Source organism: Pundamilia nyererei, unplaced genomic scaffold (assembly GCF_000239375.1).
Source record: "Pundamilia nyererei isolate P.nyererei 1_Seehausen unplaced genomic scaffold, PunNye1.0 scaffold00001, whole genome shotgun sequence".
In the NCBI taxonomy this organism is placed as follows: domain Eukaryota; kingdom Metazoa; phylum Chordata; class Actinopteri; order Cichliformes; family Cichlidae; genus Pundamilia; species Pundamilia nyererei.
This window is the reverse complement of record NW_005187402.1, coordinates 7196513-7213651: the sequence shown is the minus strand read 5'-3', so window position 1 is coordinate 7213651 and position 17139 is coordinate 7196513. Positions and strand designations below refer to the sequence as shown.

Here is a 17139-nt window from a genome sequence, read left to right as displayed (position 1 = left end):
TTTATCAAAAGCCATAGTGAAAAGGTGCTAGATGTTCTGCTTTTAGGTATGAAAACTCACTTGCGTGAATGCAATAGTTTGTCATGGATCCCATGTATTCTTAAAGCATGTTATACCAATACCCCTAAACAATGTAAGTGAAAACCAATATAGTTTAAGGGATTTAAAAAAAAAGGAAAAAGGAAAAAAAGAAAGTGTTGTCATACTTATTTCAGTGTAGTACTGTACCTGCCTATCAGGCTCTTGCTCTCAGTGTATCAATATCTTAAAAATATATTGTTCACATATAGATTACCTTAATTCATGTTAATGTTAGCACTGTTCTTTTTGGAGTAAATATTTAATTGACTATCCAGTTACCCTATTAATTAAAAAGAACCTCCCATTAAGGCCTAGGTAATGAAGTAATTTTTAACGACAATTGAGAATAGAGTCTTGTAGTCTTTCTGTTAAGAGTTATTGAATAATCTCACAGCTTGTGTGGTGGAAAACTGTGTTCCAATAAGCAGCTAAAATTTATTTAGGATTTGTGATCGATTGCTCCGTAGACGCCATTTATTGTTTACCAATGATTTTTCTTCTTTTTTTGCTGTGGTGGGATAGTGGTTTACTGTTCTTACTCTCCTTGGCCTCTAGGGGCCCTCGCCTGAACACCAGACTACCCACCCACCAACAGAGCCAGGGGCATGTGTTCTGTGTTAGGCAGATATTTTGCTTTGGTACTTGCACATTTACAGTTACCTCATTTTTTCCATGTTTGTATTGGGGCGGGTGGGAGGGGGAGAAAACAACTAATATATATTATATATAGGAAATGGTTCTTATTAATGTTATAATTTTTCATTCCATTGGAATCATATTGTTTGTAGCATTTAACATAACTAGTTAGTGTATTATATATATACATCTGTATACTGTTTGAAATTTTTAAGATTTGTACTTTTTTTAAATGAAAAGTTGCTAGTTATGCTTTACCAAGTAGTGCAATCATATTTTTTTTTAATTGTTGTGGCTGATTTGAGAGGGTTGTTCACTAATAAATGTATGATGTATACCAATATCACAACTGTCATCTGACTCGCTATTCAAGGTTGGGGGGATATATGGCTCATTGTACTTTAAATGACATCAGGTCATTCTAAAAAAAAAAAAAAAAAGAGAGAAATAAGATCTCATCACTGCATGCAAGTGTTGTTCATTCTCAATAAACCCACATTTTTAAAATGTTTTTAATTTATAGTTGGAAAATTACATCTTTACATGAGCCCATTTAGATGTTACAGGCGAACAGGCATCTATGAGTAACCACAGGCACACTATGAGCAGACTCGCACTATACTAGATAAAGCCACATGTAAAAGCTGTGGCTTCTTGTTAAATAATGTATCTTTGAACTTCATGAGCTTGCGGCAGTCTGCTTTACATAGTAACCAATCTGCATTTGGTCATTTCATGACACAAAGGAGTCAAACAAAACATATGGTAAATTTAGGGATTTTAAATAGCTAACTTATGTACAGGTCATGGCTCATTTATAACAGGGTTCCCATTTATCCTCAAAGTCCAAAACCACTAACCTGCTCCCTGAAGTAGGTACATTTGTTCTTCAAACCACATGGATTAACAATCACAGTGGTAACAAACCCAACTCAGACTGATTTTGTTGTGCTCATTAGTCAGTGTGAGGGGAAACATACTCTCGGGGCTGTGGGGGACGGGTCTCACATCTCAACTTTGACCAAAAAAAAAAGTTAGCTAAGGAAACACACCATCATAGAAATCTCCATTCTGCATCCTCAATGTAACTATTAACACATTCTGGTGGGTCAAATGCCCACAAAAGAACGACTGGGTTATGATTCTGGTGTTGCACAAAGCTATTGTGCTGTTTCAGAACATTTCATTAGATGATTAATCTGGTGCTGCAGCAAATACTGGTGTGAAAGAACACGAATTAACCGGGGCAAGTACAAGTGATGGAAATCAAACTCTGTCCACACATAGATGAGTTCAAGGAAGGACTTCAAGAAATATTTATTTGATAAAATTCAAGACTTTCCAGGCTATTGGGAACCCTGTAAACACAACCAAACAAGGACTAGAGATGTAGGGTGGTTTAATTTTTTTTTCCAGGTTAGGGTTTTATCTCAATGATCCCTTATGCATAATGGCCATTGAACAAAATATGAAAAAAGAAAAAAAGGATGGGTTGGTGTCAGAGGAAAATGTTTCCTCGCTGTAGAAGAGGTATGTTATCTATTAATCGTCCGTAAGGTCCTGAACAAAAAGCACCTCGGAGCGGCTGAGTCCTGCCTCTTTCAGCGTGGGTGGGTTGGGCTGCTCTTCAGTGGGAAGGCAGGGCAAGACTCGGCGAGGGAAGTTTGTAACTATCTGAAACTTCTCTGGAGTTTCTTTCAAAGAGAATAGGAAATCGTGTATTACCTGTGAAAGAAAAATAACAAAATGACGCTTTCATAATGAAACAAGAGAAGAAACATTTTTCTAATAACATGAAATTATGTAAAAATTAATTTGTTGACTACTGAATCAAGACTGCAATTAGATGAGAAAACCAAATAAGGAAGCTAAACCATGTGACTACACAACATCATTTACTAGAAACCTGACACTTTGCCAAAACAATTATTAAAAGTAGATAAATTAAGCAAGGGCAAATGGGAGTGTAGAACCGAGTGATGCTCACCGTCAGAGACTGGCCAAACAGGAATCGCCTCTCTACTCGTGTATCGTTGGGCAGCTTGAACACTATTTTGACACTTTCAGGATCATCTGCAGGAGGCTCTGGAGGAAGACATTCCGACTTCCTCTCCTTCTCCTCTTCAAGTGTCTGGAAAAGTGACAACATTAATCAGAAACTCAGAATGCAAACATGAATTGCATTTCCATCAATGCAAAACAGGACTCACTTGTCGTCTCCGCTCTTCAGCAAGAGCACTCTGTCGGACCTTCTCCTCCTCTTGCCTCTTCTGCTCCTGCTCCTCCCTTTTCTTTCGTTCCTTCTCCTGGTCGGCACGGAGCGAAGCCAGATAGGCCTCATCCTGCTGCTGCCTTAGCACTTGGGTCTGGTTCCTCTCCTCGCTGAAACAAAAAGGTGACGTCTTTATCCGACACAAAGTGTGGCATTAAGCAGTGAATGATATACTATTGTTTTGTGTATATCCGCAAATGCCGGCCATGTCGATATCTCTGACTACCACATCTACATCTACACATCATTGTCCATGCCATAATAAGCTGTGGTCATTAAATTAGCCTTGTGTCCTTGTCCTTGCACTTCAATTAAATTAAACAATATGGGCCTCCTACCAAAACAAACATGGGTGTTTTTCAGAAATTGAACTTTTCCATTTTCATTCATCTACTAACAAAACTGACCTTTGGAAATCCTTCTAAGGCAAAAATGTGTGTACACTTCTCTGTATTAATATTATATTTTGGGGTTATATCACCTCCTACTGGTTGGGCATGCTCTGAACAACATCTAAGTTGTGTTTTTGGATTCTCATGTGCATACTTATTTGAGAAAGGGGAAACTGTTTTAAAAAAAATATTAGTGTATGTGTGGACTAGGTCTAAGGCAGAAGTACTTCACACACCAGTGGTCAAAGGAGCTTGCAAAGAAAAGCGTCTGGACTTCTTTAAGTTGCTTGAAGACGTTTCACCTCTCATCCAAGAAGCTTCTTCAGTTCTAAGGTCAAATGGTGGGGAGTCCCAGATTTAAACCTAGTGGGAGTAACCCCCCAAAGAGGGACAAAAGGACCCCCTGATGATCCTCTAATCGCCTGAGCCAAGGTGTGAAATTGGGTGTGGGTCCCAATCAGCCATCAGCATCGAGGATGCCAATGTTCACATTTTGAACAGAGATGACAGATGGTTTGAAAGAGGAGTGAAAGAAGCCATCTATGTCCACTGTGAGCGACCATCTTTGAACAGAGGCGGTGGTTTACGACTCCAACTGTCTGCCATCTATAATCCAGTTTTGAGTTCCCTCCCCAGACGCCTTAACGCCCACTCACATCCTGGGCCATCTGACCTCAGGAATTCGCATGATAAGGTGGGGCCAGGTTTCACAATGAGATCACCCGAAACCCTGGCTGATTGGGACCCACACCCAGTTTCACACCTTGGCTCAGGCGATTAGAGGATCCATCAGGGGGTCCTTTTGTCCCTCTGCGGGGGGATACTCCCACTAGGTTTATATCTGGGACTCTCCACCATTTGACCTTAGAACTGAAGAAGCTTCTCGGATGAGAGGTGAAACGTCTTCAAGTAACTTAAAGAAGTCCAGACGCTTTTCTTTGCAAGTTCCTTTGACTACGATGACCTGGATGACTGAGAACCTTCACAGACATTTCACACACAAGTGACTGGCAAACAACCAATCAGCACTCAAAAGGCGAGCCCACAGGGCTTTGATTAGCTTTTACGATGAGCTTAACTAGTTGCCTATTATCTTTTTTCACAAACATCACAATGGTCAGTTTTGCCTTCAGTAATCAGGGGAAAGAAAGTGATGAAATAATTTGTGATGGTCACACTTCAATCAAAACTATCACACAATTAAAGTTAAACATAAACAGAGAGCAGAGAGCAGTTTTGCTCACGGGGTTAATGGACGACCATATGTCACAAGGCTGAATACAGCGGCTTAGGTTTGAGTTCAACCCAGAGCCCTTTACTCTCTCTCTCATTTCCTGTCTACTCTCCACTACTACACTGTCGAATGAAGGCAAAGACCCCAAAACATAATGGGGTTTTTTAAGTGTCGAGAAGATCTTTTAAAGTCATGTAAGTCAGTGTTAGTTAATACATTTTCTGTACCGTTCAAGGCGCTCTGACATTAGATATGTTTGGTTAGCATCCATGATGAACGTCAGCTGGTTGATAAGGTCCTCTGGCTGAATGAGACCCTCGAGCCTGCCGACCACTGTCATCTTGCGATCCTTCAGCATTATCATGGCCAGGAATGGGTAGGTGTTCTCTCGCAACGCTTGGGACACTTAAAAAGAAATTACACTGTCAAATCTCCTGTAATAACAGTGACACTACATTTTAATTAAAAGTCAGTTCACACCAAGCACAAATGGACAAACAAATCCTACCTCATCGAACATGTGGCAGCTCACAGGCAAATCATTTCTATTCAAATTAGGCTTTAAACCCTTCACTGCCAGCTCAAAGCAATAAAAGGGATTTTGTTGCTTCTCCAAGCATCAAAAATGATATTACATACTCAGCATGTGACCGTTTCTAGAAGCAACATCTCCATTAATGATGATTAATAAAACTGCACATGGATGTTCAAACTGAGCGTTTTTTTATTACAACTAGACCGCCTCCACACAACAAAGATGGTGCTCTCTTTTCTTATCATTCTTTAAGTCAAAAACAAGGAGGGCACTTCCTCACTTCAACCTGTTTTATACTTTATTTCCCCATTTATCACAGCAACTCAGTAATAAGCAACAAACATGCATACCTCTGTAGCCCTCAGGCTTGCTTGTTGAACATGCCCAAAAGAGCATTCGTGTGTTGAGGAAGGTAATGACCTCTTCAGTACATAATGTGGAGCTGGAATGTGACAAATCAGGACCATAAAAACATGTTTTTTATGTGTATATGCTTAGAACAAATAAATTGTTAATTAATTGTTAATAAAGAAAGGATGTGTCTTTACATCATGCAGCAAAAAGCAAGCAGATGTACCTGTACACCAGCAACTGTACAACACATGCATCAGACAGTATGGGACCTATAGTGGCTACAGGTGATGTGGGCATAAAAAAAAACAAAAAACTATACCGGCAAAACTCGTCAGTGTCTTGATGATCGTCTCCGTGAAGGTACACTAATAGGTAGCGGAGCTCCCTTTTGGCATCGTTCAGTGCCTACAAGTATCAAAATAAGCAAAGGCGGTTTTATCTTTTAAGCTGTCTTAACATCACTTCAGAAACGAAAATATACTTTTATCATCCATATCCATGTTCTCACCTGGCTGTATGTTCCCTGGTAAAAGACAGGGTGTGCCTGCCCATATTTCTCCTCAAAACTATGAATGAAAGACACAACGTCTCCAACGGGGTCTGTCACACGACCACGAGGATCAGGCCTGATGAACCGCAGGGCGAGCCTTGGAACAAAAAACATTTTATATAATAGTTGCAATCAGGAATTTTTCTTTATGCAGCAACTGTGAGTTAAAAACCTAAAGGCTCTAATTACCTGAATATGTCCAGAAGTGTGTAATATGTAAATCTGAATGGTAGCATTATCAAATAGTAACTCCATCCTAGTAACCCCTGAAAAGAAACACCAGTGCAATCCATCACACCTTAAACATTGCCAAAATGAGAGATTCTCTATCTTTTTAACTATAAAACACAACTAAAAACTACAAAATCACTTAGACTGAACATTTGTTCAAAGACACTTAAAGGTTACACACGTAATATTACACACAGCATATAAGTAGCACTATTTCCAAGAGAAACAGGTGAAGTATGTGCCAGAGTTGAAAAGAATCTAGTATGCCATTTTTGTATAGTGAAACAATAGATACCAGTCTCCAGACCTACCCTGGGTTGTGGCCTTGACACGATGTAACTATATACTCTATGATCTGCTGTATTGACCTGAAGTGGTCTGGATGGTGGAGGGTTAAACACACTGGGAACTCCTTCCTGCTCGTTAAGCCTGTCTTGTACTGCAGCCTGAAATAAACAAATGTTTAAGCCAGTTGTTCTTATTTCAGCAGTCATATGTATATTAAGTCAATAGAAAATCATAAAAAAAGCATGTCTCCTGTACCTCTATGTTCCAATTGTGTTGCTCTAATGTTCGACGACATTGGTCCATTGATTCCAAACCGGTTAAATCCTATTAAAAAAACAACAACAAACAAACAGAAAAAAAACCCCGAAAGATTAAAAAGACCATAGGTGGACTATAAAAGAAGAAAATTGTCGTCTCTAAGCTTGGATTGTCTCTCACAAATTCTTCATTAAGAATGAGCAACAATGACACAATAATAGTCTGAATCGCCTATCTTATTTAGTGTCCTTTAACGGGGTTTGGGGAGGAATTTGACCTCGAAAACAAGATAAATCATCTAGAGAACAAAGCACGATGGTATGTAATGTTAATTCAAGTGGTTCCAACAGTTAGCTTACCAACGGCCAAAGAAAGCTAGAGCAGGCTACAAATGGAGATGGAGCAATATCGCATGTATTTGGTTTATTATCATATAATGACAGAGTGACTTCGCGTAGCTACAACTATTGTGTGGCTCAGAAACTTCAGTGGCAGCTGTGCTAATGTTAACCCAGCAAGTGTTATGTAGGGAGCGTCAATGAAAAGCTAGCCTCAGCCCAAGTTGACGTCGAGTCAAAAATGACATTAAACACCAGGTAATGGTGGAACGGACTGACCTAGCTGGAGTGTTTATACCCGCGTGAGAGCCGCGCGACAAACATATAAACGTTTAAAGTCTGCTAACTTGTTAGCCAGCCTAGCTAGTGTTCGCTAGCTTCGCTAACGTTAGCTCTGACTCAAGTTGACGGGTGAGGGCTGGGGGTAACGTTATCGAAGTTGACTGTGCAAAAAAGCGTTGAAACATGCGGACCACACTACGTTCACACCCTGTTACTATCGACGACAGAGCATCGCCACACGAGGTCTCAAACGGACACGAGTTGAGGCGGAATATCAGCTGTCTACCTGAAATTGGAGGAGTTTTTCAGTCTGCGCCTGGGATAATTCTGGCTCCTCTGGCGCCGCCATCTTACCTCGCCAATCATCTAGCAAGGCCTAACAACGTCAACTGTCTTTTCCTGATTCCAGCCGTGCAGGCGTGAGCTGCGCGGGCTGCTGCCGCCTAGCGGTTTGGATGTATTTGAGCCCCTCATTATGGCACCCATGAAAGAAGTTTTTGTTTTCCATAAGGAAAAGCAAAAAAACAATCAAAAGTACAAAAATGTTCATTTACTCAAGCTTTATTCCATTTATTTGTTTATAAAATACTAAAATCCACTGACTTCTTCATCAACATACACCACTGATGTGCAGTACAGTAATAACTTAGCCAATTCCATATACACTAATGCACAATAACAAGTCAGATGGTCACTCTTCTCCTTAGTCTGGAGGACGCCGGATCCATGTTTTCCAAAAGAAACTTGAAATTTCAATTAATCACACAACACCTTTCTGCTTTGCCATTTAAAATGTAATTTGGCACAATGAAGAATGTGCTGTCTCTGGATCATGTTCACATATGCTTCTTCTTTGAATGATTGAGCTTTAACCTTCTTTTGTGCATGGCACAGGGAACTGTGTTCAGAGACAGTGATTTCTGAAAGTGTTCTTGAGGTCATGCAGTGATTTCCATCTAATGATCATGCTTGTTTATAATGTAGTGTCGATGCAGAGCTTAAAGATAATGGACCTTGTTCTTTGCACAAAAATTTTCCAGATTCTTTGATTTTTAAGACCTTATTATGCACGGCAGATGATAAAATATTCAAAGTCTTTACAATTTTTCTTTTCAAGTCTTTTGAAGATTGGTGAACCTCTGCCCGCTACCCTTCTGAAAAACCCAAGAAAATTTACAGCCTGTTTTGAGCCAAGAAACGCCCTGGACTGTATATCATATATTTACAGTCTGTTCACTTGAGATTTAGCATGCAGTCCAATTCTTGATGATAAGGTGGGAGTCTACCAGAGTGTCCATCCATATATACTACTGATGTGCAGTACATAACTCTGCTTCAAGGGTTCGTGTTTTAGCATGCATCTTTTATACATTTTTACACAATTCTGATGATTTATAATTCATGTGACGTTCTCTATAATTAAAATGTTCTCTATAATGAAACTCTTCTTCGGGATACACAATACTAGAAACTCCTACATTAACACTCAATCATCCAATATTCACACCCCTGAAGAATTTCCTTTTTTACTATGGTAATTTAATTTATGGAAGCGAAGAATTAAAAGACGTTACGTTAAAGAAAAATAAATCCCCTTTTCTAAAAGATAATAAGGCATTAGATCTTTTTCAATAATGAGTCTAACTTCTAGCAGTCTTGTTATACCCTCTCAGTCATACCAGTAAACTTCTTTATTACATAAATGCATATCTTCTCCCTCAAGTTAAATTTTCAGTATGGCAAGCACATTTATCACAGACAAATCTGACAGAATTCTACATCAATGTTTTTTTATTCTCATGTGTTTTGAAAAATATAAGAAAATCATCAGAAGTTTAGGAATATAGCACATTGGGGAATTTACATGTCTTGATTTCAAGTGTTGAACTGGCCCGAGTTACTTTTTCCCCTCTATCATAATGATGTGGTACCCAAATTTTGTCTTGACAGGAGGGTCTGTGTAGACTGGTTTATCCATGGAGCTGACAGGGAGGGCGAATGCTGCATCCTGGAAAGGTCCGACCATCGATCCTCGCGTCATCCACCCCAGATCACCCTGTGACAAACAAGCATAAAAGTCATGAAGAGATCACATGATATGCATCTGGGGAAATGTGTAAATAAGGACCATGCTGATGCTGTACTGAAGAGGCAAACTGATATTTTGACAAACAAAAATAAACATTTTTTTTTAAAGGGGTGTGAAGCAAATGCTTGTTTGCAGCAACTCTTCACATATTTCTGTGGTGACCTGAGTAATAGCCTAATCTGGACTGGAGATTCCCAGCAGCTCAAAATACATCAGTGTAGATGTTGTAGTGGGATGGTCAGCCATTGAAACTCATTATCTGTGATGCTAAACATTGCACATCCTATGAAACAGTCAGGTTTTCCCTCACAGGACTTTGTGACACACAGAAAGATAAACAGCAGTGTAATAAAGCAATCTGTAAACATTTCTATTAGTTTGGATTTCGTTTGCTCTAATATAATCCAAATGTCAATTATCAAATGGTTAAGAGAAAGGACTGAAATGGATAGATTTCTGCCAGAGCCAAGAAAAACTCTCAACAATGACCTCATCTAAGCCACGTACTGCGTAATATGATAACTAAGGAATCATATGACAAATTTTCCATGGTTACGTTACTTCTGACTGGGATGATTTCAGTTAAACATTATAAACAAACTGAGACTGTCAATAAAGGGAAACTAACACCGCACATCTGATTATGAGTGCAAGCGCTTACTCCTTGTCTGGCTTTGTCTTCACTATACTGTGTAGCTACTTCACTGAAACGAACTCCAGCCTTCAGTTTCTCCATTGCTTCCATGCATTTTCCATGTTTTTCACACAGGATATGCCGGACCTGCGGAAAAAAACAAAAACAGATGATTCTGCTTGACTTGTGGGAGAGAAATGTTGTCCCACTCTTGTCTGATATATGATTCTAGCTGCCCGATAGCCCTGAGTCTTTTTTATTTTTCATTTCACAATGTGTTAAATGTTTTGCAGTTTGCAGTAGTATGCAGTTTAGCATTCTCTTACAAGCCTTTCCCTCGAAAACACATTGTCTAGATGGAAGCACACTTTGGTCTAAAAACCTGTATATACCTTTCAGCATTGATGGTGCCTTTCCAGATGTGCGAGCTCCCAAGGAGTGCACTGTTGTACCCCCAAGCCATCAGAGAAGCTAGTGTTAGAGACGAGTGATGATATAACAAGCTGGATGGTCGCTCTTTGTCTTTAGTTCAGCATCCATGTTTTCCAAAAATAAAAAAAATATTCATGTTTCTATTCGTCTCAACCCAGAACGGTTTTCCACTTTCCCTCGGTCCATTTTAAGCGAGCGAGGGAAGTTCTGGATCATGTTCACATGACTACTTCTTTGCATGACAGAGCCAGTGATTTCTGATGGAGTCATTTCCATGACAGAATCAAGCCTTTTTTTCAACGTTATGCCTCCTGAGGGCTCGAAGATCGCAGCCCTTGTGCACAGAGATTTCTCCACATCAAAAGATTCAGATTTTGATATTATTGGTACTAAATTTTGATGTTTAGTTAAGTTTATGAAGTGCTTTTTCACAGAATATTTTTTAACAGAAAACCTTTTTTTTTTTTTTAACAAAAACGTTTAACAACAGTCTCTCTGAATGTACCTAAATAAGGCGGGAATTATATACTGTGCAAAGGATAATTATTAAAAAGACAAGAAAAGGCAACAATTGTTCAGACATTTCTGTTAAAGCAGGAAGGTTTGGATTATTAAAATAGCATCGTACGGGACACTGCACGCGACATGGACTCGTTCATCTGTGCTCTCCTTTCAACTCCCCCAAAAGTCACATTTTTGTTGGGAAGGGAATGAAATCTGTCATTAATGTTGCAGTTAAGCTTTGTCTTCAATGTAACGTTACCTTGACAGCGGTCCCTCCTTTTGGGCCTTTTTCTTTCTTGTCGGTGTCTGCACTCCCTGAAGCAGCTCCTACATAGTGACAAGGTGGCAGATGAACACACCACAGCACCCGTTAAACCCATTAAAACTGCACTGTAGTAGTAACCGTTGTGATAAAGGCGCTTCTGGGATCACATGGAAAAGTTATTAGCTGACTTTAATTATAGAATACATATACAGTTAGTAAGTTATAGGACACTAACCTTTACCACCCTTTCCCCCTTTTCCCTTTGGTGGCATTTCAGGCTAACGTGCACTTATAACTCAACAATAATCAATGAGAAATAACAGTTACAGATCAAACACTTGCTATGTTGTGATTAGCATGCGCATAAACCTGCGCAGAGAACCCAAACTCTTCTTCTTCTTTCGCCACTCGTTGGTAGATCAAAGATTCTTGACACAATATACCGCCATCTACTGTATAGAGCCATAAACGCGGTTCATTCATGTACAAGCTAATGAGATGTTTCTTCCTTTTCTTATGAGACAGTACCAATGACTGTTTTTTACAGTCATTCGACGGCACTCAATGTTATCCCCTTTGCTGGCAACATAAAGGCTCACGCATGCACAGCGAGCTTTAATATTTTGATTTATTAATAAATTCATATTGTCGAACCACAGTTTAAATAGTTTTAACATTAAAGGGGGTTTTAAAAAGTTTGTGCAGGGCAGAGGTAATGAAACAGGTGCTAAATAAAGAAAACAGTGTGTCCATTTAGAAACCACACTAATGCTTGGACTCGCATGTGTAACTCTCACACCCCGACGCTGCTGACTGGCCCCATACCCATTCTCACAGCGTCATGGGTCACTATGGAAACGTAATGAACACAAACGGCTCGTGACGTGCGGGCTGCAGTTTGGGTGTTGCCTCCGTGTTTTTGTTTCTATGACACAAATATGGAGAAGTACGAGAGGGTCTTGCGGTTGGGCAGCGGAGGAGCGGCAGACGTGTTTCTCATGAGGCACGTAGAGCGGAAGTGCCTGTACGCGGTGAAGAGGATAAAGGTGGAGACCACGAGGAGGGCAAAAACGCAGAGGGCCATTCTCCACGAAGCTGAAATTATCAAAAGGCTGGTGCATCCTCACGTTGTGAAATGCAGCGAGGCCTTTGTGAACTCCGACGATGGGTTCGTTTACATTGTGATGAGCTACTGCGATGGAGGGACTTTGGATGACAGAGTAAAGGAGAGGAAGCCAGGGGAGTTCTTCACAGAGCACACTGTGATGGGCTGGTTTGTCCAGGTCGCTATGGCTGTAAATTACATACACACAGCCAAAATACTTCACAGGGACATCAAACCCTCTAATGTGCTGCTGACAAAGCAAGGTGTGGTAAAGTTAGGGGATTTTGGCATATCCAGAATAATGACTAACACAGCCGATATGGCTTCCACATGTGTTGGGACACCCAGCTACCTAAGTCCCGAGCTTTGCCAGGACATCCCGTACAGCTGCAAGTCTGACATCTGGGCTCTTGGTTGTCTCCTGTATGAGCTCTGTGCTCTCAGGCCTGCTTTTGCAGCCACAAATCTCCTGAGTCTGTTCAATAAGATCACCAAAGGAGAATACCACCCGGTGCCTGACTTGTTCTCAGATAGTATTTCCTCATTAATCCAGAGCATGCTCAACCTCAATCCGGACAACAGGCCCAGTGCTGCTTGTATACTTAGCAGTGCCTATGTGCGAGATCACCTGCAATCTATCAAAGACACACAGACAGATTGCTCCACGCCTGTGGCTCACATTAATGTGTTTAAAAAAGAAGACATCAACACAACACTTCAACCCTGTTTCGCCAGTCAGTCCTACTCTTGGGAAGAGAAAGAACAAAGTATGGATGTCAGTTTCTCCTCTGCAGATGTAGAGGAGGAAGATGAACAGAACCAATCCCACTATTCTGAGGATTTTGATGATGATGGAAGCTTGTCTTCTCTGGAGGGACAAAGTAAACAGTCTGGGTTGGCAATGAGGAGCAATTCTGCTGAGTCCATTGGTAATGCGTCCCTCCAATGTCCATAAGTATTCAGACATTGGGCATATGACATTTAAAAAAAAACATTAAAACACCACAGTGGATTTTATATCCAGCAATCATGATGTGACTGACAGGCCAACTTTAGGTTTAAATCAGAGTTTAACAAAAAACATTAACTCTTTAGGAATTAGAAACATTTTTATAAACAGTTTTCCATTTTCAAAGGCTTGAAAGTAACTGGAAAATTCACCGATGAGTAATTTAATAGCCCAGTGAGGCTTTGTGTTATTCTATGACAAATAAATGACGTAAAAGATTCATAGACTGTCATTAGGTTGAAAAAACCCAAAATATGTCTATAAACAAAAAATTGGGAATTGCCAGATCAGTTATGTAGTACTGTCCTAACAAGAATTAATGTACTGGCCAGCTCAGCATGAGAAAAAGCCTGAGAGACCACAAAGAAAACTAAAGTGGATGATCACACAGGTCTTTCTGAGGTTGAGAAAAACTACTTCACAACATTGAATGACGTTAAGAATACTCTTGAGAGGGCAGGTGTGTCACTGCCAAAATCTACAATTAAGAAATGGCTTTGTAAATGGAAACACTGCAGGTGTAAAACAAGCTGAAAACCTTTTACACTAAAGGACAGGAATGCCAGATTAGAGTCTGTCAAAAAAAAAAAAAACCATCTAAACGAGTCTGCACAATTCTGTAAAAGGAATCTGTGGCTCAATTACGGAGAAGGAGAGAAAAAGCTCATGATCCAAAGCATACCGCATCATCTGTCAAGCACGGCGGAGGCAGCGTTATGGCATTGACACATGTGGCCGCCGGTGGAATCGGGTCTCAGGGGTTTATTGATGCTGTGACTGCTAATGGAAGTAGCAGGATGAACTGCAGGTGTTCAAATCAAATCAAACCAAAGCAAAGTGCAAAAGCAACCCAAGAGTTCAGTCACCTGATTTCAACTCAGTAGAGCAGCTTTTCAGTTAATGAAGACAAAGCTGAATGCAGATAAACCCACTTATCATCTCAATGATGATATTCACAGGTTATGGACTTCATGTACTCATTGGCTGTATTAAAAGTAAACCTTATATTTAAAGTTAGTTTGGGCCTTTGGAAATGGTAATATTGTGGCTAAATTTCTTGATTTAAAGCTGAATCACTTCAGTCACATATTGTTAATTGTTCATTGAGCAACTTCTATCAAATCCAAAACTTTTTTTTTGTTAGATCTTATAGTGAACTGATTAGCCTAACGTAATAACTATCTGGGGCTATGGTTATTGTCTGAACACTGTCAAAACACATTTGTAACATTTATGTAGAAGTGTGTGTGTTATCAAGCAAAAATATTTTTTCTTCAACTGTTTCAGCTTCTTAAATCTGAGAATTTCTGGTGGCACTTTAGGGATCAATAGTCAGTGTGTAGTTTCATGACAGCAGCATAGTAAAATTGGAATAACCCAGAAATTACCAAACAATACAGTGATTATTGTTTAAGGCTAGAAAAATGTGAAATTCCATTTTTAGTTATTTAGTTATTATTACAGATCTTTTACAGCAGCAGCATCAAAGTGCAACATGTCTACCCTTATCTGTTCCAACTTAATAATGTCAGAGGTGGTACAGTGGTTAGCAGTGTGGCCATGCACCAAAAAGGTCTTTGTGACAGCTGGGATAAGAAAAATATGGATGGATGGATGGATTAATAATGTAGACAGTTTGGGGGGAAATGAAAACACTACAATGTGTTCTGAGAAACATGCTAGACTTTTTTCAGCTACTTACCAACATTGTGTTAAATAGCTGATTCCTCTGCTAAAGGGATAGATGAACAGAATGATCAACTGATAAACTGAGGGAAAACCTGCTTTTCCAGTGGGACCTTCTGTTGATCTGTGATGTGTGAAAACGAAACAATCCACTACTGGTGATCAAAACAATGTGTGAAAGATGTTAACAGCTCTCCTATATCAGGTCTGTTGAGAATAAACCGACTTACCAAACGTGTGTCATCCCTTGAATCTTGTTTTTTTTCCCCAGCGATCCCTGACACTTCAGAACAAGTTGACTATCCAGATGACTTTGAGGAAATTGAGGACAAGGACGATGATGAAGGAGACTGTGTGCACGCTGATGCTGCTCAGCAGCCACACGATGAAGCTCTGGTGGAAGAGTTTCAGCTCTGCGATGCTGGAGGTTTGACCATTACACTGAAAGTGCTGAAGGAGAAGGGGTAAAGAGACAATGCATTGTTAAAATAAAACAGTGTTAAATAACGGGACCTTTGATGCTGAACCTATTTTAAAAGTGCCTGGCTTGATAAAACCTTTATACGCCTCAGTTTGAAAAGGACGCGAGGCCTCCTGTCAGCGGTCTTATAGCACATTTCCCCTCCATAAGAGACCCTTTTGGGATAAATAAGTTCCTTTTATTGCTGGATGATGTTCAAAACACTTGGTGGGGCTAAAGAGAACAAATAGTTGCGTTGTGGCTGCTCAGCTGTGTGATAAATGCTGAATGAATGTGATGCATTATGGCCACAGAAGTGAAGGTGAAGTTTTACAATTTTATACATTTTGTAGATGCAGTTTGATATTGTTTTCTTATGGAGGATGAAACACCAGCAATGACTTTTGAATGCTTTCCAAAAGCAGCAGTGGACATTTGGAAGTGGATGTTAAACGTTAATACACAACTTCCAATATCAGGTTTCTATCTGTGTGTGTATTTGTGTCTTTATCCTATTACTTTCAATGCTTTGTCTTTTGTGTTATTACATAATATATGTGAAATGACACGGCCTTTCTACCAGCTATTTCTTAACCTCTGCTTCATTATATGGCACGCATTTGTTCAGAGGAAGTATGTGGTGCACGATGCTGGTCATAAAGTTAACCATGATAACATATGAGCGCAGAAAATATTGCAGGAATTGTAAAGAGACATAATTGGTAAACTGCTTAGAAGTCAAAGGTCTGCAAATAACGAAAGACCTGCCAGGAAACATTATTATCATCACTCGGTGCGCGACTTTAAACTTGATTGCATTCAGGATTCAAAAGGCCCCACAGTGAATGTTAGAGCTCCTTATCTTTCTGTGTTCAACTCAATGAGCTCATTGTTTTTGCTAAAACTGACTATGCAGCAAACCAGTAACTGACATTAAAAATATTATAGGTATTTTTTTTCCATCTCCGAATCCACGCAAACTCCTGTGACGCACGCCATTTACGTTATTTGAAGATTTTAAGGCGTCTTTTTCCTGTCAGTCACAATGCTTAAGCAATGATGTTTACATGCAAATGCTCTTCACTCATCTTACATGTCATTCGTAGCTTAGTCATACTGGCAGCGAAAAGAAAAACAAAGTGTGAGCCAAATATGGCAGCATGAAAAATTGGTGGCAAAAAGGGCAACGCAAGTGTGGTGTTTATATTTGCTGAAAAGCTAGGATCTACCTAAAGCATTTGCTCGCTGTGGGTAAAAGCTGTAATCTGGGACGGCATTGATTCAGCTTTCTGTTACTTTTTAATTTGAACGTTTTAATCAAACGTTCAAATTAAAAAGTAACAGAAAGCCCAGTGCTGACTGGCAGAGCGCACACATAGCAACACCCTCCTTCATTGTCTCAGCATTATACCGAGCAGGCACTACTGAACGCTGTGTTTCCTGTGATCGTGTCTGTTAAGAAAGAAAAAAAATAAAGTGAAACCGCATATCTAAGATTCGATAT

The 17139-nt window shown here is 39.8% G+C and overlaps 3 protein-coding genes across 3 annotated transcripts; 1 reads left to right on the top strand and 2 right to left on the bottom strand.

The window, feature by feature from the left end:
• Positions 1 to 2018: 2018 nt before the first annotated feature.
• faf2 (Fas associated factor family member 2) lies at positions 2019 to 7906 on the bottom strand. The gene is made up of 11 exons (XM_005719622.2): positions 7738 to 7906; positions 6829 to 6897; positions 6597 to 6731; positions 6244 to 6320; positions 6013 to 6151; positions 5824 to 5909; positions 5501 to 5592; positions 4843 to 5020; positions 2928 to 3099; positions 2705 to 2848; positions 2019 to 2442 (listed from the first exon to the last, which is right to left on the bottom strand). Exons 1-11 carry the CDS (start codon positions 7798 to 7800, stop codon positions 2260 to 2262), a joined length of 1338 nt encoding a protein of 445 aa, XP_005719679.1. The 5' UTR covers positions 7801 to 7906; the 3' UTR covers positions 2019 to 2259.
• A 95-nt stretch (positions 7907 to 8001) lies between these two features.
• pin4 (protein (peptidylprolyl cis/trans isomerase) NIMA-interacting, 4 (parvulin)) lies at positions 8002 to 11793 on the bottom strand. The gene is made up of 4 exons (XM_005719621.2): positions 11611 to 11793; positions 11370 to 11437; positions 10202 to 10321; positions 8002 to 9507 (listed from the first exon to the last, which is right to left on the bottom strand). Exons 1-4 carry the CDS (start codon positions 11645 to 11647, stop codon positions 9349 to 9351), a joined length of 384 nt encoding a protein of 127 aa, XP_005719678.1. The 5' UTR covers positions 11648 to 11793; the 3' UTR covers positions 8002 to 9348.
• Positions 11794 to 12239: 446 nt separating this feature from the next.
• nek12 (NIMA-related kinase 12) lies at positions 12240 to 15687 on the top strand. Its single transcript, XM_005719620.1, has 2 exons — positions 12240 to 13409; positions 15447 to 15687. The coding sequence occupies exons 1-2, from the start codon at positions 12314 to 12316 to the stop codon at positions 15641 to 15643; spliced, it is 1293 nt and encodes a 430-aa protein (XP_005719677.1). The 5' UTR covers positions 12240 to 12313; the 3' UTR covers positions 15644 to 15687.
• Positions 15688 to 17139: the final 1452 nt, after the last annotated feature.

Coding starts and splice junctions, on each gene's coding strand:
- faf2 (XM_005719622.2), bottom strand. CDS start 7,800: ATGGCGGCGCCAGAGGAGCCAGAATTATCCCAGGCGCAGACTGAAAAA. Junction 6,732..6,828: donor AACACAATTGGAACATAGAG/GTACAGGAGACA, acceptor TGTTTATTTCAG/GCTGCAGTACAAGACAGGCT. Junction 5,593..5,823: donor GACACTGACGAGTTTTGCCG/GTATAGTTTTTT, acceptor GTCACATTCCAG/CTCCACATTATGTACTGAAG.
- pin4 (XM_005719621.2), bottom strand. CDS start 11,647: ATGCCACCAAAGGGAAAAGGGGGAAAGGGTGGTAAAG. Junction 10,322..11,369: donor AAGGAGGGACCGCTGTCAAG/GTAACGTTACAT, acceptor TTTTTTCCGCAG/GTCCGGCATATCCTGTGTGA. Junction 9,508..10,201: donor AAGACAAAGCCAGACAAGGA/GTAAGCGCTTGC, acceptor TGTTTGTCACAG/GGTGATCTGGGGTGGATGAC.
- nek12 (XM_005719620.1), top strand. CDS start 12,314: ATGGAGAAGTACGAGAGGGTCTTGCGGTTGGGCAGCGGAGGAGCGGCA. Junction 13,410..15,446: donor CAATTCTGCTGAGTCCATTG/GTAATGCGTCCC, acceptor TTTTTTCCCCAG/CGATCCCTGACACTTCAGAA.